This window comes from Ovis canadensis, chromosome 9 (genome assembly GCF_042477335.2).
Source record: "Ovis canadensis isolate MfBH-ARS-UI-01 breed Bighorn chromosome 9, ARS-UI_OviCan_v2, whole genome shotgun sequence".
NCBI lineage: Eukaryota > Metazoa > Chordata > Mammalia > Artiodactyla > Bovidae > Ovis > Ovis canadensis.
In genome coordinates, this window is record NC_091253.1 from 54033222 (window position 1) to 54045353 (window position 12132).

The window sequence follows — 12132 nt, forward strand, 5'->3', positions numbered from 1 at the left end:
TACAAGATGGACACTCCAGGAAGAAGGCAAAGGAAGCTCAGTTCTAGAAAAATTCTTAATGAAGTTACTGAGGTCTGGATTTTTGGAAGGAAGAGCAATAGACCCAACACCCATGTAGGCGGCCAGGCCCAAGTGTAAAAAAAAATACACAGACTCACTCAGAAAACCATTAGAGGAAGACAGATTCGTGGAGCCATCTGCAGCTTTAGATTTTCTTGTGAGGAGTTATTCCTAAGCTGTATTTTGTATTTGCATCTCTTGACATGAATAATACTGTCTCCCTTTGTGTTCTGAGCTGGAAGACTGAACATTCTCTTCTTTCTGACCTGCGGAGAGCAGTTTACTTTCTTTTCCTTCATTGTTTCATAAAATGTTTGTGCTTCTTTTGTTGTTTATTTTCTGGATATATACAGAGGATAAATGCCAGAAGCTTTTAAATTCTTCAGAGAAAGGTGATAGATACAGGATTCTTGAATTTGTCTGTTGTTGAAGCTTCTAGTTTTATTAAGTCTTCTGTCAGCATTTGCTTTCATATATTTTGCTTCATTTCATTATAAACATGCCCTTGCACATATTCTAGCTGAGTGATTGCTTTTATTTTACTTGTGATTTTTTTTTTCCCCTAATAGATTAAATCTTGTTTACGGAACTTGTGTAGACATTTCTGCAGTTTAATTTTCTTTCCTTCTCTCTTGCCTCCCAAACCTCAACTGGAGTTTTTCCATTCTAGGGCACTCATTAGCCTAATTTATTTTCTTACAAATATCTTCTAAATTTATTTTACCATTGCTGGGATGAATCTGTAGTGTCTATTGACAGGAAAGAGTTGGTAGGGGAAAAAATACACATATGTTAAGTCCTAATTTTTGTGGATTTTTAAAATTATTCTTGGAGTATAGTTGATTTCCAGTGTTTTGTTAGTTTCAGGTGTACAGCAAAGTGAGTCAGTTTTACATATACATATATCTACTCTTCTTTAGATTCTTTTCTCATATAGGTCCTTGCAGAATAATGAGTAGAGTTCCTATGCTCTACAGTAGGTCCTTATTAGTTATCTATTTTATATATAGTAGTGTATATATGTCATTCCCAATCTCCCAGTTTATCCCCCTTCCTTTCCATAGGTTTGTTTTCTACAACCATAGGTTTGTAGGTTTGTTTTCTACATCTGTGACTCTTTCTGTTTTGTAAAGAAATTCATTTCTACCATTCTTATAGATTCTACGTACAGGTGATACCATATGACATTTGTCTTTCTGTGTCTCCCTACACTCAGTATGACAGTCTCTAGGTCTATCCGTATTGCTGTAAATGGCATTATTTCATTCTTCCTTATGGCTGAGTAATACTCCATTGTATATTTGTACCACATCTTTATTCACTCCTCTCTTGGAATTTAGGTTGCTTTCATGTCTTAGCTATTGTAAATAGTGTTGCAGTGAACATTGGAGTGCATTTATCTTTTTGAATTATGGTTTTCTCTGGATATATGCCCAGGAGTAGGATTGCTGGATCATATGATAGTCCTATATATAGTTTTTTAAGAAACGTCCATACTGTTCTCCATAATGTACCAATTTACATTCCTACTAACAGTGTAGGAGGGTTCCCGTTTCTCCATACCTTCTCCAGCATTTATTTTTTGTCGACTTTTTTGTGATGGTCATTCTGACCAGTGTGAGGTGATACCTAACTGTAGCTTTGATTTGCATTTCTCTAATAATTATTGATATTGAGGATCTTTTCATGTGTTTATTAGTCATCTGTGTGTCTGCTTTGGAGAGATGTCTGTTTAGATCTTCTGCCCATTTTTTTCACTAGGTTAAGACCTAATTTTTGAAATGTTAAAACTTCAAGGTAAAAATCTGCATCTTTACTAACAACAGCTAATGTAAGGTCAGGATTTAAAGCAAACATACTACAATTTAAATTGAAAGTGTACTATAATTTAAATTTGTAATTGATTGTAAATTTTGTCTTTGGGAAATTTCTTCTAATGTGCTAACCAGTGAAATTTTACTGTCAGAAAAAGAACCTTGAAAGCAAATATTTGCTTTGGAGTAAAGTATCCTTTATCACACTGTATAATCATCTGTGTTTACCCTGAGTTTTCTTTGTTTATAAAACGCCTTAGTTAAGGGTGTTATCAGATAGACTAATTCATGCAAATATTGAAAGTTGTAGCATAGACTAATTATATATCTGTGGCACTTGGTAAGCACTGTGTAACTATCTGTTAAATCTATATGTTTTAAGGAAAATTTTATTAAGATACTGTAGTATATCAGTATGTATGGTAATAGAATTAATCTAGTGAAAGGGGAGAAATGGATGATTCTAGAGACTGATGAAGGAATAATGAGGCGGTGGCTGCTTTGAGGATCTTACTTACATTCTTTGGCAAATTAGAATTCCCAAGTGTTTCTTTCCACCCATTTGTTGAAAGAATAAACAAGCTAATGTATATTGGGGTTTACTGAGTGCATGGTGGTAAAGAAGTCACAAATTTTGCGCTATAGTCGGGGCTTCTCCATAAACAAGTCACATGCTATCTTAGATGTAAATGCTAAAATGGAAAGCCCAGGATGATGACAGAAGATTCATTTGGGGAAGGAGCACTTTAGTTAGGGTGATCGTGAAGGCTTGTAGGAGAAAGTGACCTTTGAACAAAGGCCTCAGTGTGAAGGGCTGAAGAGAATGCCTTCCATCCAGGCAGAGGGGACCCAGGGACCAGAGACCGGAGTTGGGAACATGCTGAGTGTGAGCCTTGGGGAGAGGCTGTTCTGATTGGAGTCTGTTGATTGCAGGGGTAAGGGCCCTGGTGCAAGGCAGCTGGAGAGGTAGGAAGTGGTTAGGTCACATGGGTGCTTGAAGGCTGTTGACAGTAATTCAGAGTCTGGATTTTATTCTAAGGGCAGGGGGAGACAATGGAAAGAGTTTAAACAAAGGAGTGAAATTATCAGATTTACGGTGATTTTTAAAAATTACTCTGGCTACTGTGGGAAGAATGGATTGAAATGAGGTTAGAACAGAACAGAGATATAAAGCTGAAGGTGCTCCCAGGACACTCTGAGATGTGATGGTTATCATTGTCTTTGTGGGGTTTTTTTTGGTTGGTTTTTGTTTCCTGTGTGGTTTTTTTTTGGAGTTTTGGTGCTTCCTTAATCTGAATCCTGCCAACCTCCTCAGTCAGAAGCAGCTTTATCCTAGCCTTCCTAGGGCCTGCAGCGTTTTATTGCCACTGCTGGTTCCGTGTCAGTTGCCCCGGCACTTTTCTCTTGGCTCATGTGGGCACCCTGCCAGTGATCATAGTCCCCCAGGGAATCATCTCTGGAAGTGTTCTGGGTGGGAATGTGCACCCCCGCCCCCCTACCGCCCCGGAACAGTGCAAAAGCATGGGAAGCTGAGGATAGGGCAGGTGTTCTGGTGATGGGGACCCCAAGATAGTGGCTTTGGGAGGCTAATGAGGGAAGAGCAGAGCATTGCTGCTGCAGTTCACATCCTTGCCCTGTCAGTTCTGGAACCAGTGAAGGGACATGTTAGTTGGCATGAGTTTAAGGCCTTCCTCTTTCTCCTAGCAGTTTTGATTTTAATACTGGAGAACAAAGGACTGTCAGCAGTCACTTCTGCCTCCTCACTCAGTCCCTTTCTTAAGTGTCTTTAATAAAATGCAGCCAGTTTCAGAAAACCAACAAATTCATGTATCTTTTGTCCTGATTCTGGAACACTCCTATCAAATTGCTGGGTGTAGACTATTCTGTATTGTGTCCCCGCATTGGATATTGTGTACAGACTTTATTTCTGATTCTTGTATCACTGTTCTTTATTGAGAATCAGGATAAAAGTTGTCTCAAATAAGAGTTGCAGTAAACCTAGGGAAAACTAGGACTGTTTTGTGATTACAGAATGAGAGTGAAATCAAAGAGGAGGGTGGGGTGGGAATTAGAATAAAGTAGGAAAACAGGAAAAGTTGTAACTGATTCATCATGTGTTAGGCTGGGGAGGTTACTATGTATCTTTCATTGGCAGATCCTGTTAGATTTTTCAGTTCTTTTGCAATGAATTTAATTTATAGATGTGACAAAGAGGTGCATTGTTTCTGCTGAAACATTTCCAATATATTTGGAGCTGGTAGTCTGTGAGGGGGAAGTAAACAGATTTAGATTATATACTCTTATGTAAACTTTCAATGAAGTAACCAGTTGGCTTGGGGTAAGAATATCTTAGGAAGGTGCTTTTAATATAGTTTAAAAGCAGACCTACTCACTTGACTGACCTATATATAGCCTTCTCAAGAGTAATTCTTGTCCTCATCCCCCAGTTATTTTTCTTGAATTCTCTAGGTAAATCCCCCTTCCCCAGAGCAATTATCATACCAGTCCCCAGGCCATGCCTAGGGTCTGCATGAATTTTCTCTCTTCTCTTCCTCCACCATCTCTGTCAGTTCCCTCCTTTGGAGCCTTGTTTCCAAACACACAGTGTCCAGCCATGTCCCTGCTGATGAAGAAAACCTGTAGGTCCTCCAGGCCTGCTCCTTCTGCTCGGAACAAGATCATTATTAAATTCCTTTTGTGCTTTGGTATGAATCACTGACCCCTCTCTGCCGTGTTGAGTTGAGTGGATGCTGATAGTTATGCATGCACCTACTTTGTAATTTTGGGTAGGGCCCACTAGTCAATACCGAACAGTCTTTGTAATTGTGGAAGAAATGAGTTAAGAAGGGCTCTGCTTTTACTGTAGAGGGAAAAGCAGAAGAATCTTTTGACTTTCTTATGAGCGGGTTTTTTTTTTTTTTTCTGACTGAAACAAAGATGGACACAATACAGGCCAATAATTGCAGACAGTGGACAAAAAGGTAAACATGGTGATGAAGGGGGAAAATAAGTCTTAGTTAGTATCTGTCTATTTTAATCAATATTTATCCAACATTTTTAGTATAACTTGAATTTGGAGTTTTCTATCATGAAATTTCATCTTTTTTCATATTTCTGCTTTTTGTAGGCCCCATTTTTTTTTAAATTTTTATTTATTTTTTTAACACCAAAAACATTTTGTATTGGGGGTATAGCTGATTAACAGTGTTGTGATAGTTTCATGTAGACAGGGAAGGGACTAAGCCATACATATACAGGTATCCATTCTCCCCCAAGTCCCCCTCCCATCCAGGCTGGCACATAACAGTGAGCAGAGTTCCATGTGCTATACAGTAGATCTTCGCTGGTTGTGCATTTTAACTGTAGCAGTATATATATGACCATCCCAAATTCCCTAACTATCCCTTCCCCCTGCAACCATAAGTTCATTTGCTAAGTCTCACAGGCCCAATATTTTAAAAAAATTGAATACATTAATGCTAAAAAAAATTCTGTGATAAGATCTATTTTTCTATTTTCTTTATTTCATGATTTAGCCCTTGATTGTCCTAGTGATGGGACCACCCCCACTCACAGCCCAGTCTGTACCAGGCTTTTGATTAGATGTTGAGGGTGATGGTCTTAGCAGCACTCCCTGTTGCCTCCTGGTGGCAGAGTTGAAAGCTGCTTTTCCTGTGTGCGGCTCTCTTTCTGTAACTACGTGGCTAATGGGCACTTGGTGCTCCATTCCTTTGCCTCCAAAGGTGATTTAGAAGGGATGTGTGCAGCAGAACTGGAGGAAATTGAGAGGCAGCGCGTGCACACTGGGCTCTTGGTTAGAGCCATGTTCCCATCACAGCATCGCCACCCAGAGCTCTGTGAGGATGTAGACTTGGTAGCCTCAGTTTCTTCATCTGTAAAATAGGAATAAAGACCCTTGACTTTTTGGGTTGCTGTGAGAAGTTATGTGTTGGATGTGAACACTTGAAACAGTGCCTGGTGTTAGCACTCAATAAACGTTACTTTCTCAACAGTATTCACATTGTGGGCCAGGTAATTTTTTTTTTTTTTCCTGGTGATGCTGGCCAGCATGTGAGATCTTAGTTCCCTGACTAGGGATTGAACCTGCATCCCCTTCTTTGGAAGTGAAGAGTCCTAACCACTGGAGTACCAGGGTTGTCCCTTTTGTAATAATATTGTTACTAATTGTTAATTTTGTTGGGGAGGGGTACTAGGTAACTTTCTGTTGTAGGAGCAGTGCAGGGTGCATGGCGTCATCCTTGACCTGTAGCCGTTAGCAGCCCCCAAAACTGACAACCAAACATGTCTCCGTTCGGTGACAGATGTCCCCTGTCGAGAACCACCATACATACAACATTTACTAGCTGTGACATTATCTTGGCAAAGCATTCTCACTCCTAAGATCCTCTGAAAGTTCTTTTCTCATCTGACCCACTTCATTTTGTTATGTTGAACGTGTCTGAGTTCATTCATGGTGTCAGGGCTTCCCAGGTGGCTCCATGGCACAAGAATCCGCCTGCCACTGCAGGACACACAGGAGACGCGGGTTTGATCCCTGGATCGGGAAATTCCCCTGGAGAAGGGAGTGGGTACCCACTCTAATATTCTTGGCTGGAAAATCCCATGGACAGAGGAGCCTGGCAGATTGCAGTCCATCGGATCCCAGAGTGGAATGACTGAGCGACTTCACACACACATCTGAACTCAGTCTCCTTAGCACCATGTGACCTCCCTTAGGCAAGCCAGCTGCCCCTGGGAACCAGTCTGCAGGATGATCTTGTGACTCTCCAGCAGAACTAAGGCAGACTATTTTCCTGTTCCTCTTTGAGAGGCCCTCCATACCTCTGAACCTGCCCCAAAGTTCCAACTTTGATTCTCATGTGAACACATAGCTCTTTGTTCTTTTCTTTCTTAGTGTCGGATTCCTTTTTTTAATTAAACTTTTAATTTTAGAATAGTTTTTTTTAACTTACAAAACTGTGACAAGGATAGTAGTACAGAAGTACCCATGTACCCAGCATCCAGTTTTCCCTATTAATATTATTATTATTGGCTGCACCGTGCAGCAGGATCTTAGCTCCCAGATCAGAGATCGAACCCACGCCTCTGGCAGTGGAAGCACAGAGTTTTAACCACTGGACTGCCAGGGACGTGCCTAGAGTGAGATTCTTACATCAGTCCTCTCCTCACTCCATTTTATTGAGCTGCCTGGCCATTAGATTTTTAATTGCTTCAGAATTTTAATTGCTTCAACACCTTAAGTGTACAGTCATAGCAAGATTGCTTTTTCAAAATTTTGCTTCTGACCGTTTAAAAACACGTCCATGAACCTTCTTCATTGCTTCCCAGAGGGCTCTTTAGAGCATACATGTGTTGTTGAGGTAGAGTGATCTAAAGGATAACGGTCCTAAACTCAGACCACTGCTGGCTCTAATCCTGACTCCACTGCCTCAGGAGGTTACTTTATCTTTTTACACTTTGGTTTCTCCTTGGTTTCCTCTCAGTGGAGCTGTTGTGAGGAGCAATCAGGTTAACACATGTAAAGCACAGTCTGGGTTATAATCTTGCTTAGACACTAAATATTAAATATTGTTAGGTTGCAGGTTTGACTCGGCTTAAGGAGAGCCAGTGTGGTATAGCAAATGAATACATATAGATTTGGGGAGTCACAGATTTGAGTTGGAATACTAGCTCTGTCACCTGTTTGCTGGATACTAGCGTGGACAAATGATTTGATCTTTGTACGATTTCTTCACAGCAATAATTCCATGATTCTAACTCTCTTTTCCAGAGAAAATTGGGGCAGACAAGAGTGGTATCTTTCAAACATCTGTTCCCATACCTGCCTGGCTTTATAATTTGCAAAATAAATTTATTTATTTGCCTGCACAGGGATCTTTGGTTGCAGCATGGGAGCTCTTAGTTGTGACATGTGGGACCTGGTTCCCTTACCAGGAATCAAATCTGGGCCCCCTCCATTGGGAGCTCAGAGTCTTAGCCACTGGACCACCAGGGAAATCCCTGCCTGACTTTATCTTTAACAAGACTGAGGATCCATGGCAATCTGCGTGCATGTCCCTTTTGTGTGTTCCCAGAGTGTACCATGCATACATCTAAAATCATACTTAACCAACTATCATAAATTCTGTATTGCTTATCATTCTACCCCATTAGTCAAGTTCCTTGCAGGTAGAGTTTTCTCTTTGTCTTTGTGTTGCTTAGTGCGCAATGAAAGCTTAATAAGTATTTGCTGAATGAGGAAATAAAAACTCATTTGAAGCAAATTGTAATGTATTTGATCCAGTTTACTGACTGACTGACTGAACAGTGCTAGGTTTCTGACACTCATTGCAAATCCTTAAAACAACCTTGTGAAGTAGGTGTTGCTAGCTTCATCTGCTAGATTAGAAAATTGGAACTCCTATCATTTAAACTTACATAAGGACTCAAGGTAGAAAATTGTGCATTTCATCCCCATAAGAGCTGTGGGCATAGAAGAAAGGATCTCCCAACAGGAGCTTCGGCCTTAAGAGAGAGAGGAACATAGCAGCAGCCATGCCACAGCCTGGCCAGGAGGGAGCAGGGCGAGGAGATGCATGTCCTGATCCCCTTCTTTCCACCCCGTGTCCTGCCAGTGCCTCTCTGGATTAGGTCAGCCAGCAGCCAGAGGGCCAGGGAACCTGTGCGGTGTGGGCTGTGGTGGTCACTGTCCTAGGTTATGGAGTGCGGTGTGGAGCAGGGTGGAGTCTGAGAAGAAAAACAGAGAACATCAGTGCAGTCTTCCTCTTTCTGTCTCTTAGCATTCGCTCACACTTGGTGCATAAAGCTTCTGTTCCTAACTCAGGAAACTCAAGGTCCTGTAGTCACTTCAGCCAGTTCACTCATACTCTCATGTGGAGTCACTGCTAATGTTCTTCACGTAAAGTGATAGAAAGAAACGAAAACAAAATGTAGCCGCTGTAGTCTCTGCATCTGTAGCTAGTTCTCTGGCTCAAATTGCTCATCATTCCTTTTTTTCTTCTAGTACTTACTTTCTGTTCCCTTTACCCTCTGCCTGGTCAGTCATTGTTTACCGGATGTCAAGGGTTGTGCTCGTTTTCTCCAGCAAAAACATCCCATTGGCATCACCATCTGATTAAATTTAGAGGCATCCATATTCGTGCCCTAAGATCTTTGGGCCAGGTAAACAGACCCGTAAATGTGAATGTAGTAGGAATCCACACCCCTATATCCTTCAGGTTTTTGACAGTGGCACTGGTTTCTGAGCTTCTCCAGGGATGTGGTGTAGTTTCTGATTTGCTTTCTTAGTGGGGAGATGAGGGAGAGGTCCAAGGATTCCTTCACCTTTTTTTCCATAATGGATTTTATGACACAGAACAGGGAGCCATCTGGCCAGTGACTAAGTAGATCTATTTCCACTAAAATTCTAGGACTAGGAAAATAACCACCGGACAGGCCAGTGGTCCCATTGGACCCACCATGCAATATATACCAGGGTTGACTTTATCTCTCACCTGCTCACTGGAGTGAGATGGGTGCTCTGACTGGAGGGCTATGTTTTAGGTCTCCTGGGACTAGAGTCACTTCAGAGCTAGTGTCTGGTAACCTTTGGAAAATCCTTGCTCTTCTCTTTCCCAGTGGCCAGTCACCCTTGTGAATGGCTTCAGGTACTTCTTAAGTAAGGTCTGGAGAAAGTGTGATGGGGTGCACATGCGGGTGTGTCTAGGGCCGCAGTAATCTTCTGTTTAGACCTCAGACTCCTGGTAAAGTTGTTGAGATTCTGCACATTTTTTGGTGTAAAGTTGATCTCCTCTCAGAGTAGACTTTGAACTTCTTTCTGGGCTCTTTTGGCATCTAATTCCCATTAGGAGGCAGTGAGGGATGTTGGGGTAAAGAGAAATCGTGAAACAATTTGAAAGGGCTTATGGGAGGGGAGTTAGGAGGCCGTGTCTCCTCAGAGGGCAGGTCGCTACTTTCAGCTGAGATGTTTGGCCAAATGTGGAGGTAAACACCCTTGTTGTTGTTCAGTTGCTTGGTCATGTCCAACTCTTTGCGACGCCGTGGACTGCAGCATGCCAGACTTCCCTGTCCTTTACCATCTCCCTGAGCTTGCTCAAGCTCATGTCCATTGAGTTGGTGATGCCATCCAACCATCTCATCCTCTGTCGTCCCCTTCGCCTTCAGTCGTTCCCAGCATTAGGGTCTTTTCAAATGAATCGACTCTTCTCATCAGGTGGCCAAAGTATTGGAGCTTCAGCATCAGTCCTTCCAATGAATATTCAGGGTTGATTTCCTTTAGGATTGGCTTGTTTGATCTCCTTGCTGTCCAAGGGACTCTCAAGAGTCTTCTCCAATACCACATTTCAAAAGTATCAATTCTTCAGTGCTCAACTTTCTTTATGGTCCAACTCTCACATCCATACATGACTATTGGAAAAACCATAGCTTTGATTATATGGACCTTTGTTGGCAAAGTAATGTCTCTGCTTTTTAATATGCTGTCTAGGTTTGTCATTGCTTTTCTTCCAAGGAGCAAGCCTCATCTTTATCTGCCCAAGTGCCTGCATCTGTGATTTAGGGTCATTCACCTTTCCAGCTCTTGCCCTCATGTTAGCGTAAGAGATTTTACAGCATTGCATATTTAATTGGTTCTGCAACCCTTGTCATCAAACCATGCCTTGATTTTTAGTTGTATCGGATTAGCAGCTATTAGGGGAAAAGGACTCATTTAGAACAGCCGTAGATTTTCCGCTCATCTATTTGGGAATTCACAGCTTTCAATTGGTCATTTGTTTTGTGCATATTCTCAGGGACAGTCAGAAGCAGCTGCAGTCCAGGTCATTATTTTTGAAATCAACATTTTCATCATATACCTGACCTTACGGCACCTTGCTCACCACCTGTACTTCATCCTGGGACAGGAAGTTTGAATGGTCTTGGTATCACTATGTGCCAGATTGTCAGTTTCCCCTCCCCTCCCTCCATAGTAATGTTATCAGGATATTGATCAAACATGCATTTCATTTTTGAGGGTCAGTTTTCTGGGGTCATTCTTGGTGCATTTACTGGAGTAGGAGGGACTCGAACAAAGGGACTGTTGACTAAGCTGGTAGGGGCAGAGGTGAGAGAAGCAACAGGACATGGGGAAACACCCCTTCTCACAGTGTTTGGAAGCCGTTACTGCTCCCAGGCCTTCAGCTGTAGCTTGGGAGAGGGATCACCTGGTGGGAGCCAGATAGCCTTGTTTCAAGTCACTTAACCTCTCTGTGTCTCAGTTGCCTCTTTTGTAAAACGGGAGTAAATAATTGGTTACTAGACAGGTTCCCAGTTGGAAGCAGACTTCACCAGATCCTCTTGATGCTAGGAACTTAAAAACCACCCTTTGAAAACCCTACTGTCAGTCCATCACAGTAGTCCTTTCAGGTGAGAGTTTTAACCCTTGGTCCACAGGAAACGTGGTGTAAATGCTCCTGGAGATTCTTAGTAGAAAAGAAAGTAGACGATTTAGCTATTGAAAGGGACATAACAAAAACTGTGTCTCTAACCTGGGCTGAGACTTATGATCAAAAGTTAAATTCCTGCAAGAAGAAGGATAAAGTGGGTTTTGTGAGCCAGGAATGACAAATCAAGGTATTTTAAAATCATTTTGCTAATCAGTTCTTTTTTTTTTTTTTTTTTTTTCTGTTGGTTAAGGTTGCATGATGGAGTTTGAACGTTACCTCAAGAGGTTTTATGTTTTGGATTAGCTAATTGTGTTTGTCCTCTGCTGACTGTTTCTTTGGACTCACTTCTTCGTGTCCTTCTGAGGCAATAAACTCAAAGGGATTATACCATGGACTACAAGGAGAGCTGTCCAAGTGTAAGCATCCCCAGCTCTGATGAACACAGAGAGAAAAAGAAGAGGTTTACTGTAAGTATGTAATGTGAAGTTCATGGGACAAAATTGAAAGTAGAGAATCTTGCCATTTCTGCTTTTCTTTCTGAGCCTAGAATGGCCTCCCCTAGACTTGGCAGCTTATCTTTGAAATGGTGTGTCCTCCACAGTCTTCTCTGTGCGCTGTGATGGAATAGTTTCCTTTTCAGTGTAGATTTTTGCCTGTTTCCCTATCCCTTCAGAGACGCTTGTGACCTGTCTGATGGACCCTCTCAGTCGAAAATGTGCATACGCATGGTTCTGTGACATATACGTTTCTCAGAATCTGTGAACTCTGAAGGTCATTCATTCCATGTGAAGAACCACTGTCTTAATTTCCACATC

General features: G+C 41.7%; 1 protein-coding gene across 3 annotated transcripts in view; it reads left to right on the top strand.

Annotated features, from left to right (window-relative positions):
• Positions 1-12132, top strand: part of SGK3 (serum/glucocorticoid regulated kinase family member 3) — a 116661-nt gene that overhangs the window by 52824 nt on the left and 51705 nt on the right. For 2 of the 3 annotated variants that reach the window (XM_069600199.1, XM_069600198.1), the window contains exon 2: positions 11568-11784. The exons of the other annotated variant lie outside the window; for it this stretch is intronic. In XM_069600199.1, coding sequence (XP_069456300.1) covers positions 11707-11784 — 78 coding nt within the window. In that variant the 5' untranslated portion in view covers positions 11568-11706. The remainder of the gene's footprint in view (positions 1-11567; positions 11785-12132) is intronic. 3 annotated transcript variants of the gene reach the window in all.